The sequence below is a fragment of the Carassius gibelio genome, chromosome A19 (genome assembly GCF_023724105.1).
Source record: "Carassius gibelio isolate Cgi1373 ecotype wild population from Czech Republic chromosome A19, carGib1.2-hapl.c, whole genome shotgun sequence".
NCBI lineage: Eukaryota > Metazoa > Chordata > Actinopteri > Cypriniformes > Cyprinidae > Carassius > Carassius gibelio.
This window is the reverse complement of record NC_068389.1, coordinates 25,219,858-25,235,468: the sequence shown is the minus strand read 5'-3', so window position 1 is coordinate 25,235,468 and position 15,611 is coordinate 25,219,858. Positions and strand designations below refer to the sequence as shown.

The 15,611-nt window shown below is 36.3% G+C and overlaps 1 protein-coding gene across 2 annotated transcripts in view; it reads left to right on the top strand.

Annotated features, from left to right (window-relative positions):
• Positions 1-15,389, top strand: part of LOC127935725 (nectin-2) — a 149,113-nt gene extending 133,724 nt beyond the window's left edge. Inside the window, exons 7-10 of one of the 2 annotated variants that reach the window (XM_052533835.1) lie at positions 1,950-2,085; positions 2,291-2,348; positions 3,967-4,068; positions 11,240-15,389. In XM_052533835.1, the coding sequence (XP_052389795.1) occupies positions 1,950-2,085; positions 2,291-2,348; positions 3,967-4,068; positions 11,240-11,443 (500 nt within the window). In that variant the 3' untranslated portion in view covers positions 11,444-15,389. The remainder of the gene's footprint in view (positions 1-1,949; positions 2,086-2,290; positions 2,349-3,966; positions 4,069-11,239) is intronic. The other variant, XM_052533836.1, reaches the window with a different exon arrangement.
• Positions 15,390-15,611: the final 222 nt, after the last annotated feature.

Sequence of the window (15,611 nt, the reverse complement as noted above, 5' to 3'; positions counted from 1 at the left end):
TGCATGGATTTTCATTTTCTCTTCTTGCCCTCAATGTTTCTCATTTAATTGCAAGTCATTTGTTGAGAAACACTACCCAACAAACAAACAAACAAGCCACACAGCACGAGCTGTGACCTAAAATAAGCAGCTTCGGTGGAAATTTACCCAGGCCAAGTAAATGCACTGCTAATGTAAGAACCAACCAGTAGAGGAAACATGCGAGACTATAGTAGTTAAGTTGTGAGCAGATGACTCGAGGAACAGTGTGCAGCTGATTGCAGTATATCTTTAGGATGGCACGACATACAACTGACACATTTGTTTAGATTTGTTTATGTTGCTTTCAGTGCCTGATCTGTCTGATAAGCCCCACTGATATATGCACACACACACTAAGCAAAACCCTCTTACTCTCTAGAACATTGATAACAAATGCTCTTGTTGAACACAGCGTGGCGAAAACGGTCTCATGCTGTGTGGCTATCAGCTTTTATCAAATAGAGTTTTTTTTTTCTTTTTTTCGTTTGTTAATCTGATCTCTCTAACTCAATGCTGCTGTTGAAACACTGGTGTTTTTAAGAGTGTCCAATATCGTTCTCTGTGTGAGAGCTTTCATGCATTACTGTGGCTCACTGCCCGGTTTCATCAAGAATCTGTTTTATATTAGAAATGCATGTGTTGAAGAGTGTGCGTGTGTGCATGCGATGAGCACATCTGCTTCTTTACAAGCACTGGAAACAGAGTTAGTCTGATCCCTCCGAAATAAGCTGAAATTCACAGAAAGATCACCATTGTGACTTTGCAGATCAAACACATATTAGGAATGTACAGCCCTGGTGGACAGCAGCAGTACTACACCGGCATTTCCATCCAAACACACTCAATCTTCCTGTCCTTTCTTATCACTCCCAATCGTCATACCTCATTTCAAGAGCGTTTTATTGGCATGACAATGCATAAAGTTTCAATAAAAAGGTTTGGTGAAGGCATTCCCACTCGTCTATCTCTTTCCACCTCACTCATCTCTCTCTCTCCCCTTCTGTCTCATCAGTCGCTCTGAGAGCAGTGGGACTTACTAATTTTAGCATACCCACCCCAGCAGCAAGTCTTAGCAAGCTTTGCCTGTGAATACCTCATCAAACTGAGCTGCACTACAAAGAACCTCATCACTCCAGCTTTAAAAGTCTAACTGCAAAGGGAAAGATAAGGAGTCGTGGTGTATTAGTTCTCAAGAGGGTTTACTGGTTCGAAGCGCTAATGGTGGACATCACAATGGTGTTGGAACAGGAAAAAAAAAACAGATAGATATCTCTTTTCACAGCCAATTTGAGCCTAGTTCAAATTTGGTTTGAAATGTAGTGCAGCTTGTATCTGGTTTGTGGGCTTCTGACCTACATCTAGACCAGGGATGTGGAACATTCAGAATTTCTACTCATCACTTGGAATTTTAATTGAATTTGCCACATTCCACAGGACGTTGATTTGGAATGACAGGAATGATAATCCAACACAAGTAATGCATTCTTGAAAGTGAGGTGTTCTTCCACCCTTCCACAGAAGTTAATCAAATGCAAACTAAATACAAATTTATATACAGTATGTGGGTATGTGGCATCCATCCATCCACCCACCCATCCATCCATTCATCTATCTTTTTTGTCTGTCTGTCCAAACTTTGTTTTTTTAGGGTTAAAAAAATCTGTTTTTAATTTAGAATTAAGAATAAATTTACCATGATACAAATCCATTTCCTGAATTCACTCCTCAATTTAGTTCTGAGTGGTCCACAGCTGTGATACGAACACTGATATCTGATTCTCCTCAGAGTTTAGGTGGAGAGATCGATTGACTAAACAAAGATCGTTGGTAAATACAACTTAGCACAAGTCTTTATTTCTGAGTGGTTTGTACTTTCTGAGAACAGAAAACCTGCAAAGAGGATTTAATGTCTACCTTTCTTCTTTCAGATCAACCTTTACCAGCACAAGCCAGCAACGCGGGGCCAGTGGTTGGGGGCATCATTGGCATCATAATCATCCTGTGTTTGATCGGCGCTGGTGTGGCCATGTTCCACAAACGACGGCAGAGCATGGAGAACGGAGAGTGAGTGTGACCGCGCACCCAACAAACACAATCACACATTCATTTCAAACATCCCATTTTTTGCTCTCTCTCTCTCTTTCCTGGCTAGAACATCCAAGCTATTTTTGTCTCTTTCATTCTCATTGCATCTTAATCAGTGCGTTCACAGTATGGCATGCATGCGCATCACATTATAGCTAAACATCTCGTTGTATCTCCTTTCCAGAGGCCCCCCCAAACACAAGCCGCCTCCTCCGGTGAAATCTGGAAGCTCGACAGAAATGGTGAGCGGACTTTTTTTCTCCATCAGTCACCTCTCAACAGTCACATCTGACATTCTCTTTCAACTCTGACGTATTGGGCTTTCATCATTATACAATGTCGAGATTACTTACAATTCTCTTGGCTACACACCGCAATTAAAACACAGCTGGTGTAAAGACACATGCATGAACCACCATGAAATAGATGTTTGGATTTAGATCTTTGAAGCACAAGCTTAGTAATGGGCTGGGAGGAAATATGAATGGCTCAGAATTGCATTGTTCTCTGGTTAATGATTATTATCCAGTTGGTACTGGACTGCCCTCGGGCCACAGTCGAGAAAGAAGGGGTCAACATGGGGGTAATGTGTATCGACTGAAGCTTAATGTAGAATGTGTGGGTGGAGCTAAATGTGTGTGTGCATACGTGTTTGTGTGTGTGTCCTACCACAGGCAAATTAACATGTACATCACAGGCATCTTTCATCTCGGCTGGCCTAAAAATCTGATTAATTCAGCTGTCAGCACCCCTGAAATATGTGATTATGAGATCTCTCTTCATGTTTGCTGAAAATAGCAGCTGCAGTAAGAAATCTGCAGTTATTTCACTCTAAATATGGCCTTTTACCTGTTTAAAACTTTTTGATTAGCCTTTTTAGCCTTTCCTGAAGATGGTAATATGTGATCGGTCAAAAGACTGGGGTCAACACTTTTTTTGGTAAAAGAGATTAATACTTTTAATCAGCAAGGACACATTAAATGGATTAAAAGTGAGAGACAAGACATTTGCAATGTTACAAAAGTTTTCTATTTATACTGTAATTATTCTTTGTTTCAAGAATCCTGAAGAAAATAAAAACAGTGTTTACACAAATATTAAACAACACAACTATTTTCTGCATTGATAATAATAAGACATGTTTCTTGAGCAGCAAATCAAGCATATTACATTGAAAAAAAATTATAATTTTTTTTTTTAGGTAAGTGATCGCAAACAATTTATTATAGCTACATTTAATTTAAAAAAATGTAAGTTAGTCAACTAAATTTGTTGATTTAAATGTAGCTAAAATAAATTGATTGCAATCACATAGTAAATTCAACGAATAATGTTTTTCATTGAAGAAATTAAGAATTTCTGTAAGATCATGTGACACTGAAGACTGGAGTAATGATGCTGAAAATACACCTTTGATCACAGGAATAAATTATATTTTATAAAATATTCAAATAGAAAATATTTATTTAAAAATACTATAATATTTCACAATATTGTTCTTTTTACTGTATTTTTAATCAAATAAATACAGCCTTGGTGAGCACAGGAGACTGAAAATGATTCAAACTTTTGAAAGTTCTGTCCTTTACTCAAACTCACGTTCCGTCAAACCTTTATGACTTTCTTTTATCTGTGGAGCACATAAGATATTTTCTCTTTTTTGCCCAAAAATAAATGTTCGATGTTATTTATATTTTCCCCATTTTTCATCAAAATACCTTCTTTTGTGCTCTGCAGAAGAAAAAAAGATGATATGAGGGTAAATAAATAATGACAAAAATTCCCTTCAAGGCAAGTAATGTTCCTCTGGTCCACAACCAACTTCTAAAGTGTCATCATCTCATGTGTTTGTGTGTACAGCTGAATAAACCACAGGACAAGACCACAACCATCACAGAAACCCAGCCGCTCAGCAACTATGAGACAAACTACTACGAAACCAACTCTGCAGAGCCCGTTACAGTAAGACCCCCCCTTCCCAAACTTTAACATTAGAAGGCAATTTAAGTTACATTTTCAGAATATTTTGTGATATATACAGGTGCTTATCAATAAATTAGAATGCTGTTGAAAAGTTCATTTATTTCAGTAATTCAACTCAAATTGTGAAACTCGTGTATTAAATAAATTCAGTGCACACAGACTGAAGTAGTTTAAGTATTTAGTTCTTTTCATTGTGATGATTTTGGCTCACATTTTACAAAAACCCACCAATTCACTATCTCATCAAATTAGAATACTTAATAAAACCAATAAAAAAATTTATACTCAATACTTGGTAGGGGCTCCTTTTGCTTTAATTACTGCCTCACTTCGGCGTGGCATGGAGGTGATCAGTTTGTGGCACTGCTGAAGTGGTCTGGAAGCCCAGGATTCTTTGACCAGTCAAGCACACCAACCATTGTGGTCATTTAACCAACTTTTGGTGCTTTTGGTAGTGTGGGCAGGTGCCAAATCCTGCTGGAAAATGAAATGAGCATCTACAAAAAGCTTGTCAGCAGAAGGAAGCATGAAGTGCTACAAAATGTCTTGGTAAACGGGTGAAGTGACTTTGGTTTTCAAAAAACACAATGGATCAACACCAGCAGATGACATTGCACCCCAAATCATCACAGACTGTGGAAACTTAATCCTGGTATTTAAGTAACTTGGGCTATGAGCTTCTCCACCCTTCCTCCTCTAGGTTTCCAAATGAAATACAAAACTTGCTCTCATCTGAAAAGAGGACTTTGGACCACTAGGCAACAGTCCAGTTCTTCTTCTCCTTAGCCCAGGTAAGACGCCTCTGATGTTGTCTGTGGTTCAGAAGTTGCTTAACAAAAGGAATACGACAACCTTAGCCAGTTGTGCGGTGGCTCTTGATGCCTTGACCCCAGACTCAGTCCAATCCTTGTTAAGTTCACTCAAATTCTTGAATGGATTTTGCTTGACAATCCTCATAAGACTGCGGTTCTCTCGGTTGGTTGTGCATCTTTTTCTTCCACACTTTTTCCGCCCACTCAACTTTCTGTTAACATGCTTGGATACAGCACTCTGTGAACAGACAGGATCTTTGGCAATGAATGTTTGTGGCTTACCCTCCTTGTGAAGGGTGTCAATGATTGTCATTGGGTGTCAATCATTGGGTGTCAGTTTTCCCCAGTGTTAATTTCGTTGACTAAATATTTTCGTCATTATTTTCGTCACGAATATATTTTTGCCGACGAAAACGAAACGAAAACTAAAATAGAAGGCACTGATGGAGACTAAAACTATGACTAAATTGATTGACATTATCGTCAACGAATAAAGGACGAGACGAAAATAGACTGTGACGAAAATCAAATCAGCAGACGGGAGAGATGCGAGGAATGAGCAAAAGAACCGGCAAAACAGAACAGACTGCATGAGAGAAGAGAACCAATCAGAGCCTGACTTATTGAGACGTGAAGCGAAGGTTTTCAGTTTTTATGAGCTCCCGGGAAGTCGGCATTCGAAGAGGTGATAGGGACTTTAAGCAACAGCCTCTGGTGGAACGGCAACGCCATTCTGGCGTTGTATTGCGCCTGCGCGAATTTAACTGCTACTTTGTGACGTTCTAATTTAACGGTCTACTACGGGAGAACAGCTGATTTGCCAGAGTCGCTACAACGTGAGAGGTTAGGTAAATAAATGTTATGTTTTTAGACTTATTTACATCATACAATATTAAAACCTCCTCTTCTGACAAAAGATTGTCATTTAACGCCAAAAGCAATCCTTCTCTTGCTTTTTTAAATTATATATATTTTTGGATCTCAATAAATGAATTAATGCTGCGTTGCGCTGTTCTGTTTTACCGTTGCTTAGTGACTTTTACGTTCTTGGCTACAGCGGTGTGACGGCAAACTTCCGGTCGCTGTAGCCGTTCCATTCGCAGCTGTTGCTTAAAGTCCCTACTGTCTAAAAGAGCGACAAAATGTCCACAGCTCACTTCACGTTTGACGACGAACAAAACAAAACAAAGTGTAAAGCACGCAGAGCGCTCATTCGTGGCAAGAACACAACCAATTTGAAAAGACATTTACAGACGAGCCACCCGGACATTTTCTCAAATGTAATTTCACAACGATGTTCTTTTGTTTATTGAGCTAAGCAAAATTGGAATAGTGCAGTGCGTAGATGTTGTAGCATTAAATATTACGAACTGAAAAGTACTGTAAAATAGCCCCTTCTTCAAATTAGATGCGAGCACAATACTAATACGTAATATCATGATAAATACATTTGATTAATACTAATGTTTAGTATATTTTATAATGTTCTACTTGTTGACAATATCACAAATATTTCTATATTAGTCATGTGAAACATGAATGTTCACATCCTATCATTATACATACAAATCTAGCAATATTATAGTATTTAAAACATACAATATTGCTAGACAAATGAATACCTTATAAAATCTTGTTACTTTTTTTATCCACCTAGCTGCCAACTTATTAAATATTTACTTTAAATGTATGCACTTATTGTTCAGCTCAGCTGTAAGCTTTAAGGTCCTGGACCTAACGTTATTTTTCTTTTATTGATGGTCAATTGGCAGCTAGTTATTGTTTACATTATCATGACAGTGTTTGTTGCTGCATAAAAGCTTTTGAATCGAAATAAAGACACAGTTGTGTTGAAATAAAGTTGAATTTGTGTTTTATATATTTTGGTTAAGTTTGTTTCCTATACCAGCTGTAAAAAATTGTCTAGTAAATCTGTTATTGATTTTAGTCTTATTTTAGTCGACTAAAATACCAAGCAATTTTAGTCGACTAAAATAAGACTAAAATTAAAACAAATCAGATGACTAAAACTTGACTAAAACTAAAAAGAATTATAGTCAAAAGACTAAGACTAAAACTAAATTAAAATTTCGTGTCAAAATTAACACTGGTTTTCCCCTTGATTGTGTAGCCAAGTGAACCAAACTGAGAGATCATTTTGAAGGTTCGGGAAACCTTTGCAGATGTTTTGAGTTGAATAGCTGATTGGGATATCACCACATGACTGTGGTGAGTGGGGCAGGGCCGAGAGCCGTGGGAACGGAGCGAGGCCGGTGGAGTGATTGGAAATCAGCGACACCTGCGAGTCCCACGGAGGAGATTGGAAAGAAACAAAAGAGGGGCGACGACAGTGAAGGACGAGTCATTTTGTTAAATGTGAGCCAAAGTCATCACAATTAAAATAACAAAAGACTTAAACTACTTCAGTCTATGTGCACTGAATGTATTTAATACACGAGTTTCACAATTGTTTCACAAAGTTCTATTACTGAAATAAACCTTTCCACGACATTCTAATTTACTGAGAAGCACCTGCAAATACACACACACAGTATGGACAGTGGGTACAGGGGGTACACAATGGGTACTAAAGACAGCAGGCGGCTTATATGCGTATGCTAACGGCAAAAGCTAGTGACTCATAGTGATGTGTGGCATGTGCTAACACTGCCAAAGGGTCTTTTATGTGGATTAATATGATGAGCTGGTTATTTCATCAACTATGATAACCATAAAGCCAATTACTAAAGCAGGTCTGTGTATGAAGACACGTACCTTTGTGATCAAATCCCCAGGGGACTCGGTTTGGGCTTTCAATAAGTGTCTGCATTTATTGTTTTAGGTGATTTAGCCAGGCATTATTCAGCATTTAAGAATCGGCTCCATTTAATTAGTGAATTTAAAATTGTGTTGGCCACACCCCAATGGGAAGCTGAGCTGGAATGAACGGAAGAATAATTTAGTTATTGTGTTTTATTTTAATAAAAAATTACACACAGGCACAAAAAAATAAATAATTGTGTGCCTGTGTGCATCATTCATTTCATTAATCATGCTTATTGTTTCCATGATGTATAATTATATCAGCATTATATCTGTACAGACATATATTTACTGTACATATATACAGACATATATTTCTAAACTCTGCTGGAAATAGTGATTTTCTAACATGGTCCACACACGAAAAGCTCATTATTATTTATCATATGGCTAATGTATTATATTATGTTTTAATATTGTGAAATTTATTTACTTTGTTAATTAGTTACAAACATGAATAGTCATATTTAATATTCTTAATGTTTTATTGTTTATATGTTTATAAATATTAATTGTGTACATTTTAAATTCAGTAAATATTTGTATTATATTTATAAGAATTTAGTAATGTTAAATATTTCTATAATGTATAAAGTTTTATTTATAAATATGAATTAAGTATAATACTATATTTTAATATTATACATTTATTTATGAAAATAAATTATACAATTTTAAATGTTTGCTTTTATTTGAATAGTGTCATATTAATATTGTTTTTATTACATAAGATAAGATAAAGGCTGGGAAATTTGCTGTAATAACTTTTATTAGATCTGTGCAATTGATATTACTTTCTTTGTAAGATCATCACTAAGAAAAATAAAACCCTTTTAGTTTCCTTTCTGTGTCCAACCTGTATAAAAAGGTTTAATTACCAGGACTGAAACTGGCATCACCTCATAACTGAGAAATAATAATTTAAAATAATTTAAAAAAACACATTCGCCTTACATAATTAGAAATCAACTTTTGCTTCATCATTCAGACAGCGATACACACACACACACACACACACACACACACACAAGATAACCACCACACTATATTAGCACTTTTAAATTAAATTTCTGCTCACTGTGAGTCAGGAGGTGAAGTGTTCTATCAAACCGTTTTATCTGCTGATTCTTCATTCGGTATCAATTAACTCTAATAAATAAGAATGTGTGCTTCTGTTCTCCAGCTATTACACTGATGCTTAATGACCGATTGAGGTACTGTTAAATTGGCATTAGTAGCACCTCGGTGATTGTAATGAATTGTGAATGTGTGTATGTACAGCTTGTTACATTTGTCTGAACCAGACGTGTGTTGTGACAAATCTGCTGTTATGATCAGAGGAGCTGTCTGAAATCATTTTGCTAGTATTTTGATTAATTATTTTTGTTTATTCTTTTCATTCATTATTATTATTTTCCAAGGATTGTGCATTTAAATAACTTCACACTTTACAGATTTGAACTAATGCAACATTATTCATAAATATGAATTATGTTTAATATTATATTTTTTTCATACATTATACATATACATATATACACACACACAAATACACAAACACACACACACACACACACACACACACACACACACACACACATATATATATATATATATATATATATATATATATATATATATATATATATATATATATATATATATATATATATATAATATATGTGTGACCCTGGACCACAACACCAATCTTAAGTGTCAATGGTTTGTTAGGATCTGACAATATTTTATATATTTCCGGTAAAAAATTCACAAAATATCTACATGGAACATGATCTTTACTTAATATCCTAATGATTTTTGGCATAAAAGAAAAATCTATTTTTCTATTTTCTATATTTTAAGAAATATACTGGTAAATATATTTTCCTTTCGTAAGGGTCACGGCGAGATCGTTTGCTTGCTTCAGTGAAAGTATAATGTGCCTAGCGTTTTTGACTCGTACATTACAGGTCACGCGTTGATGTCACATGTCGTTACGGGATCTTCAAGGGTTGTGTGTGAAAGCACGCACATATCCCGGGTCATCACTGGCAGTGTGAAAGTGCAAAATCTAGCGATATATATATACACAGTGGGGCTCGAAAGTTTGGGCACCCCTTCCAGAATCTGTGAAAATATGAGTAATTTTCAAAAGATAAGAGAGATCATACTAAATGCATGTTATATTTTATTTAGTACTGTCCTGAGTAAGATATTGTACATAAAAGATATTAACATTTAGTCCACAAGACCAAAAAAATGCTGAAATTATTAAAATAACCCCACTCAAAAGTTTGGGAACCCTTGTTTCTTAGTACCGTGTTCTGTTACCTGATGATCCTCGACTGTCTTTCTGTTTTGTGATAGTTGTGCACGAGTCCCTTGCTTGTTCTGAGCAGCGTTCTTCGGAAAAATCTTTAAGGTCCTGTTATAGTTGTTTGAGTCCCTCAAATGTCCTCAGTGTGATATCTCAAAATCATTGCTTGAAAGGGTTCAAATATGCAAAGATGCTGGAAAAATGAAGAATCTGCAGGACCTTAAAGATTTTTCTGAAGAACGAACTGATTCAAATGATTCGCGAACCCGCTCCGAACTCTCGAATTGATTCAAATGATCCGCGAAGCCGCTCCGAACTCCCGAACTGATTCAAATGATTTGCGATCCCCAAACTGACTCAAATGATTCGCGAACCGCTCCGAACTCCTGAACTGATTCAAATGATTCGCGATCCTCAAACTGACTCAAATGATTCGCGAACCGCTCCGAACTCCCGAACTGACTCAAATGATTCGTGATCCCCATAACTGACTCAAATGATTCGCGATCCCGCTACGAACTCCCGAACTGATTCAAATAATTCGCGATCCCCAAACTGACTAAAATGATTCGCGATCCCGCTCCGAACTCCCGAATTGACTCAAATGATTCGCGAACCCGCTCCGAACTCTGACATATTCTAATATAAATGTAATTTAAAAAAATAAGTTAATAATTTTCGATTTTCAAATATTGCACCTGTCAAACAAAGTTAACCACTTTTAAAAAGCGTGAGGATACGTAACAACTTTGTTTTGTGTCAGAACTTTCACACTTTCATTCATAAATTCACTCCGATTGAATCACAGAAATGGAACTTGCTGTATAAAGCAGAATGTCACGGAATTCGGCCATTTTTGAATGAATAAATCAAAAGTAGAGCATTTAATCAAATCTCGATATGGACTGCTGCAATATTAAAGGTGTTCAGTACCGTCGCTCCCAGAGGGGGCACCATCCCAGTAGCTCAAAAAAAAAACTTTCTCCATTCTCCCATCAGCGCTCGCGACCACTCGCACCTCGTGTTAGCGGTTGAATGTTCATGATTGATGGATGAACATCTATACCTGGGTAGAGTACATCAGCAATCCAGCGAAGAGAAAAGAAAACTAAAATATATATTATATTTATTGATATTACACTTTCAGGTCTTTGAATTTCACTGTACTTTAATTTATGCTTTCATTTGTGTGCTTCAGGATCTAGATGATGACAACACCGGCCCTCCTGCTAACGGTGGAACCCCCGCTGTCTGGGACGGCTCAGGACACCCTTCCAAAAAAGACGACACGACTGATGAGACCCTTCCACCGTACAAACCAGCTGACCAGAATGATGTTGAAGCTAACTATACTAACGTAGCCTGTGAAGAAAGTTTTGTGTCCAAACCCATGTTGGTCTAAAGCTGAAGGCCGTGCCTGTGATTTGCACTGCCACCGTCCTGCCCAGCCGCGGACCCCCGTTACAGCACAGCCGACTATACTCCACGGCTCGGGCACAAACACATCCACAACACCCCAGCCCGGTCACGTTCCTTTCACATGTGGCTAACAGATATTTGAACCTATTCTCATGGTTTTGTGGATGGTCCAGATCAGATTTTGGAATCTTGATAAGTTTTTAGAACTTTATTCAAGCAAACTTTGATTCGCAGTTAATGGTAAAACAAATCCATGAGAAATGGTAATTATTCACTATTGAGATGCTATGTTACGTATATTTTACTCCTGGTTACGTGAAACACATTCACAGCAAACATAGTCAGAAAAACATTTAATTTTCCTACAAGGTCTAAAGATAAGAATTAACTTTCAGTATTTTAAAATACACTGCATATACTATCAAACGTTGCTTTTGTTTCTGATCTGTTTTTTTTGTTTTGCGATCTCGGTGTAGTGCTCTTCTAAGCTTTAGCTTTCGTCAGTTTTGTGCGTTATCTTCTGTGATGAGGGAAAAAGTCTTGTGGTATATGCACTGTATTTTACATACAGCAAAAATGTATTTTTATATTTTATATTTGATGTCATTTTGATCGATTATATCACCTAAAAACAGATGTATGCATTATTTTCTTATTTTCGTTTCTTTGGTTGTTTGGTGCGTTCATTGTTTTTAAAAGTACCAAATAAGTTATGTAAATAATATAAGGAAAATATATATATAGCCAGTCTAACGTGTTAAAAAAAATTAAAAACACAATTCCAAAAAATACCAGTGGGGTGCAAATTGAAAAAGTGTACACTTTCTTAAACTTTCTTTTAACGGGTATTACTTAAGTCATATGCTGATGTTTTTCTTCTTGATCCGTGTGGATTTTGTAACTGTATAATCTGCATGGCATGGTTGGTTGCTTTCCTAAATACAGTGGGCACCTGTCGCAACCTTTCCTCGCTCCCTTTTTCTGGCCATAAGAAGAACAATATGCATATTGAGATGTTGAAGGTGACGGGAGGTTTGTTTTGTTTTCTGCCTTCTGAAGCTAAACATTAATGTTAAAGATCTCATGAAATCTCTGGATGAGCACAGTTTTCTTTCTGTGTTGGCATTTCCAAGTAAAACTTCATTTTAGAAGGTGAAAAAAACATAATCCATTTAAAAATAGTCAGTGGGCTTTAGTTACATCACATGAATTGTTACTAGTCAAGGCTGGTTGTGTTGTGGGCGGGGCATTCTCATTCTAGAGAGCATTTGATTGGACAAAACTTTTAGTGCGGTAAAACAGTAATAACTTTTCTATTTTAATATTTATTAACATGTATTTTTATTCCAGTGATGTTAAAGCTGAGTTTTCAGCATTATTACTCCAGTCTTCAATGTCACATGATCCTTCAGAAATCATTCTAAAATGCATTCTAATATTCTTTTTTATCAACGTTGTTAACTGCTTAAAAATTTATAGTGATACATTTCCATTATGAAGACATTTTATAATGTTGAAAATATATGTATTTTAAATGAATGTTGTTCAATGATTTTTCTATTCATCAAATAGTCCTGAAATAAAAATGATGGTTTTCACAAAAACATTAAGCAGCACAAACGTTTTTTCAACATTGATAATAATAAGAACCGTCATTAATAACTGAACAGCAAATCAGCAGATTCAAATGATTTCTGAAGGATCATGTGACACTGAAGACTGGAGTAATGATGCAGAAAATTTAGCTTTGCATCAAAATATATGACACTTTCAAATTTATTAAAACTGAATATTCCGCAATATTACTGTTTTTACTGTATTTTGATCAAATAAATGGAGCCTTACTGAAAATGGACTTAATGTATTAGTTTCAAAGTCAATAGACATGAATTGAAAGCCAGAACAATCTGATTTCGATTCTAAGTGATGTTTAATAATATACAAATGCCCTGCGTATCACTGATTTCTTCTTGGCCACATCACTTCAATCGTGTCTGTTTGGTCAAATGTTATCATTATTCCTCTTATTCCTATATTTTTTCTTGAAAAGAAGTGTCAGATTTGATCGCAAGAATTAGAGAATCTTGACGTCCTCCTTCTTAAAGGAACAGTTCATTCAAAACTCACTTATGTTCCAAACCTGCATGACGAGATGATTTGAAGAATGTGCACTCTTTTTTATTGACAGACTGAAATTTAAGGTATATCCACTGAAATTCCTGCCGGTTTTGGTCACCGTTTACTTTCAGTGTATAAAAACGAGCAGCTAACATGTCCTTTTGTGTTCCACAGACAAAGAAAGTTATACAGTTTTTGAAAGACATGATTTTTGGATGAGCTATTTCTTTAAGAGACAGGTCTTTTTTCTTTTCTTTTCTTTCCCCACTGGCCTTTTCACTGGTTCTTGGATGGCATGGCAACTAATTCCATCACTGATCATGTCTTTCACTTTTGAATGTAATCTTTGCACATCCACTTAAAGCTGTCGATAGATCATTGTGTCATAGTGTCTCAATACATTGTTGTAATTGTGCCAAAGAACTCATATCAAAACCATAGTGATGCAATCAACTAAAGAATCGCTAACAGGTTACAGAAGTCCTAAATGTAACGAACGGACAGCTTTTTTAACGGTCACCTGGAGCAGAAACATGCACATTCACAAAGAACATAAAATGCAGGATCTTTAGATGTGTGAATGGATGAATAGATGAGCAGGCACCATGACAAACACAGACGGATCGATGGATGGACGGTGCAGTTCACCTAGATGAATTAACAAGCCCTCCTCAGTCTTGATTAGCCATCGAACACATTCTGGCCTGTTGGACATCGCAGAAAACTTTGATTCTCGACATGACATGACAATCTTTCACCTGTCGTCTCGGTATAGCTGAGTTGTGGTCTCGTCACTGTTTCTGATTAAGGGAATGTACGTCTGCATGCTGCATGAGATTTGAGGTTCGCTTATGTTATTCTCACGCCTCAAACGGGCCGTCTTCACGCAACCGTCATTCGCTAAAATGGTGCAGTATTAGACAATCACTGTATGTTATACACTCATCCTTAAGGGTTTTAAACTGTGATTCAAGTTACATTTTTAAAAATGTTTTATTTATTTTTCTGTATTTCTCAGTGTTTTTCAAATGTTTCTGTCTTGCAAGCATTATGTATTGTTTTAAATAACAGGCTATTTAAGTTTTAATGCCATTTTGCCAATTTTTTTAAAAGACAATCAAAGGTGTTTGGAATGGTAAATGGATTGTTTTAGACAAATGTGAAATTTCTGTCGTAATTGACTCCCCCTTGTGTTGTTCAAACCTGACTTTTTCCTCTTCTGTGCAACACAGAAGGAGATATTTTGAACGCTGTTTTGTTAATACGATGAAAGTCAGTGTGGTCCAAAACAACAGAAGAAATTATTCATGCTCATGTTTAGAATGACGTGAGGGAGAGTAAATAAAAAACAGGATTTCCATTTTCCAATGAATGATCTCTTTAACAAAATAGAGGCCCTCTAAAATTAGTCTTTGGTTACTGAACGACTCTTGTCATTCATCAAATGTACTCTCCAGAAAAACGAACACACTTTATTTGACATATGTTTATACATCATCACAAATCATATCAGAGACCGTTTCAAAGTCATCAAGCACATGCTCGCTCGCACACTGCCCTGTCATCGTCAAGCCAGATGTGCCTTTGTTACTTTGTTTTGAGCCATTTTACTGACAGATTTGTTTTGCTGAGATGAAAAAAAGGAAATCATTGACTGTATAGACCGCCCAGTGGGGAGAATTGGGACTCTTTTATTTCTAACGTTCATTTTTTGCATTCTATTTCTCAATATTTCTCATTATTTTATATGCATAAGCAACTTGTTCTCTGTTTTATGGTTCATTGTGATGTCTAATAAACTATAAGCCAAAGCTCCTGTTGTGAGGTGAGTTTGTAATGTTTAGTAATGGTGATTCTGTTTCATGTTGTTGTTCTAAAATCCCGGTTTAATTTTCTACAGTTTGTGGGATGTTATCAAATGCCAAAAAAGTGTTTGGCATCCCCTTATTGATTTACCACCTGAGAGACCTTCACAAGATCTGGTTTAACTCCTGAACTCTGAAAATGTCAGACCCTGAAGCCAAACATTATCT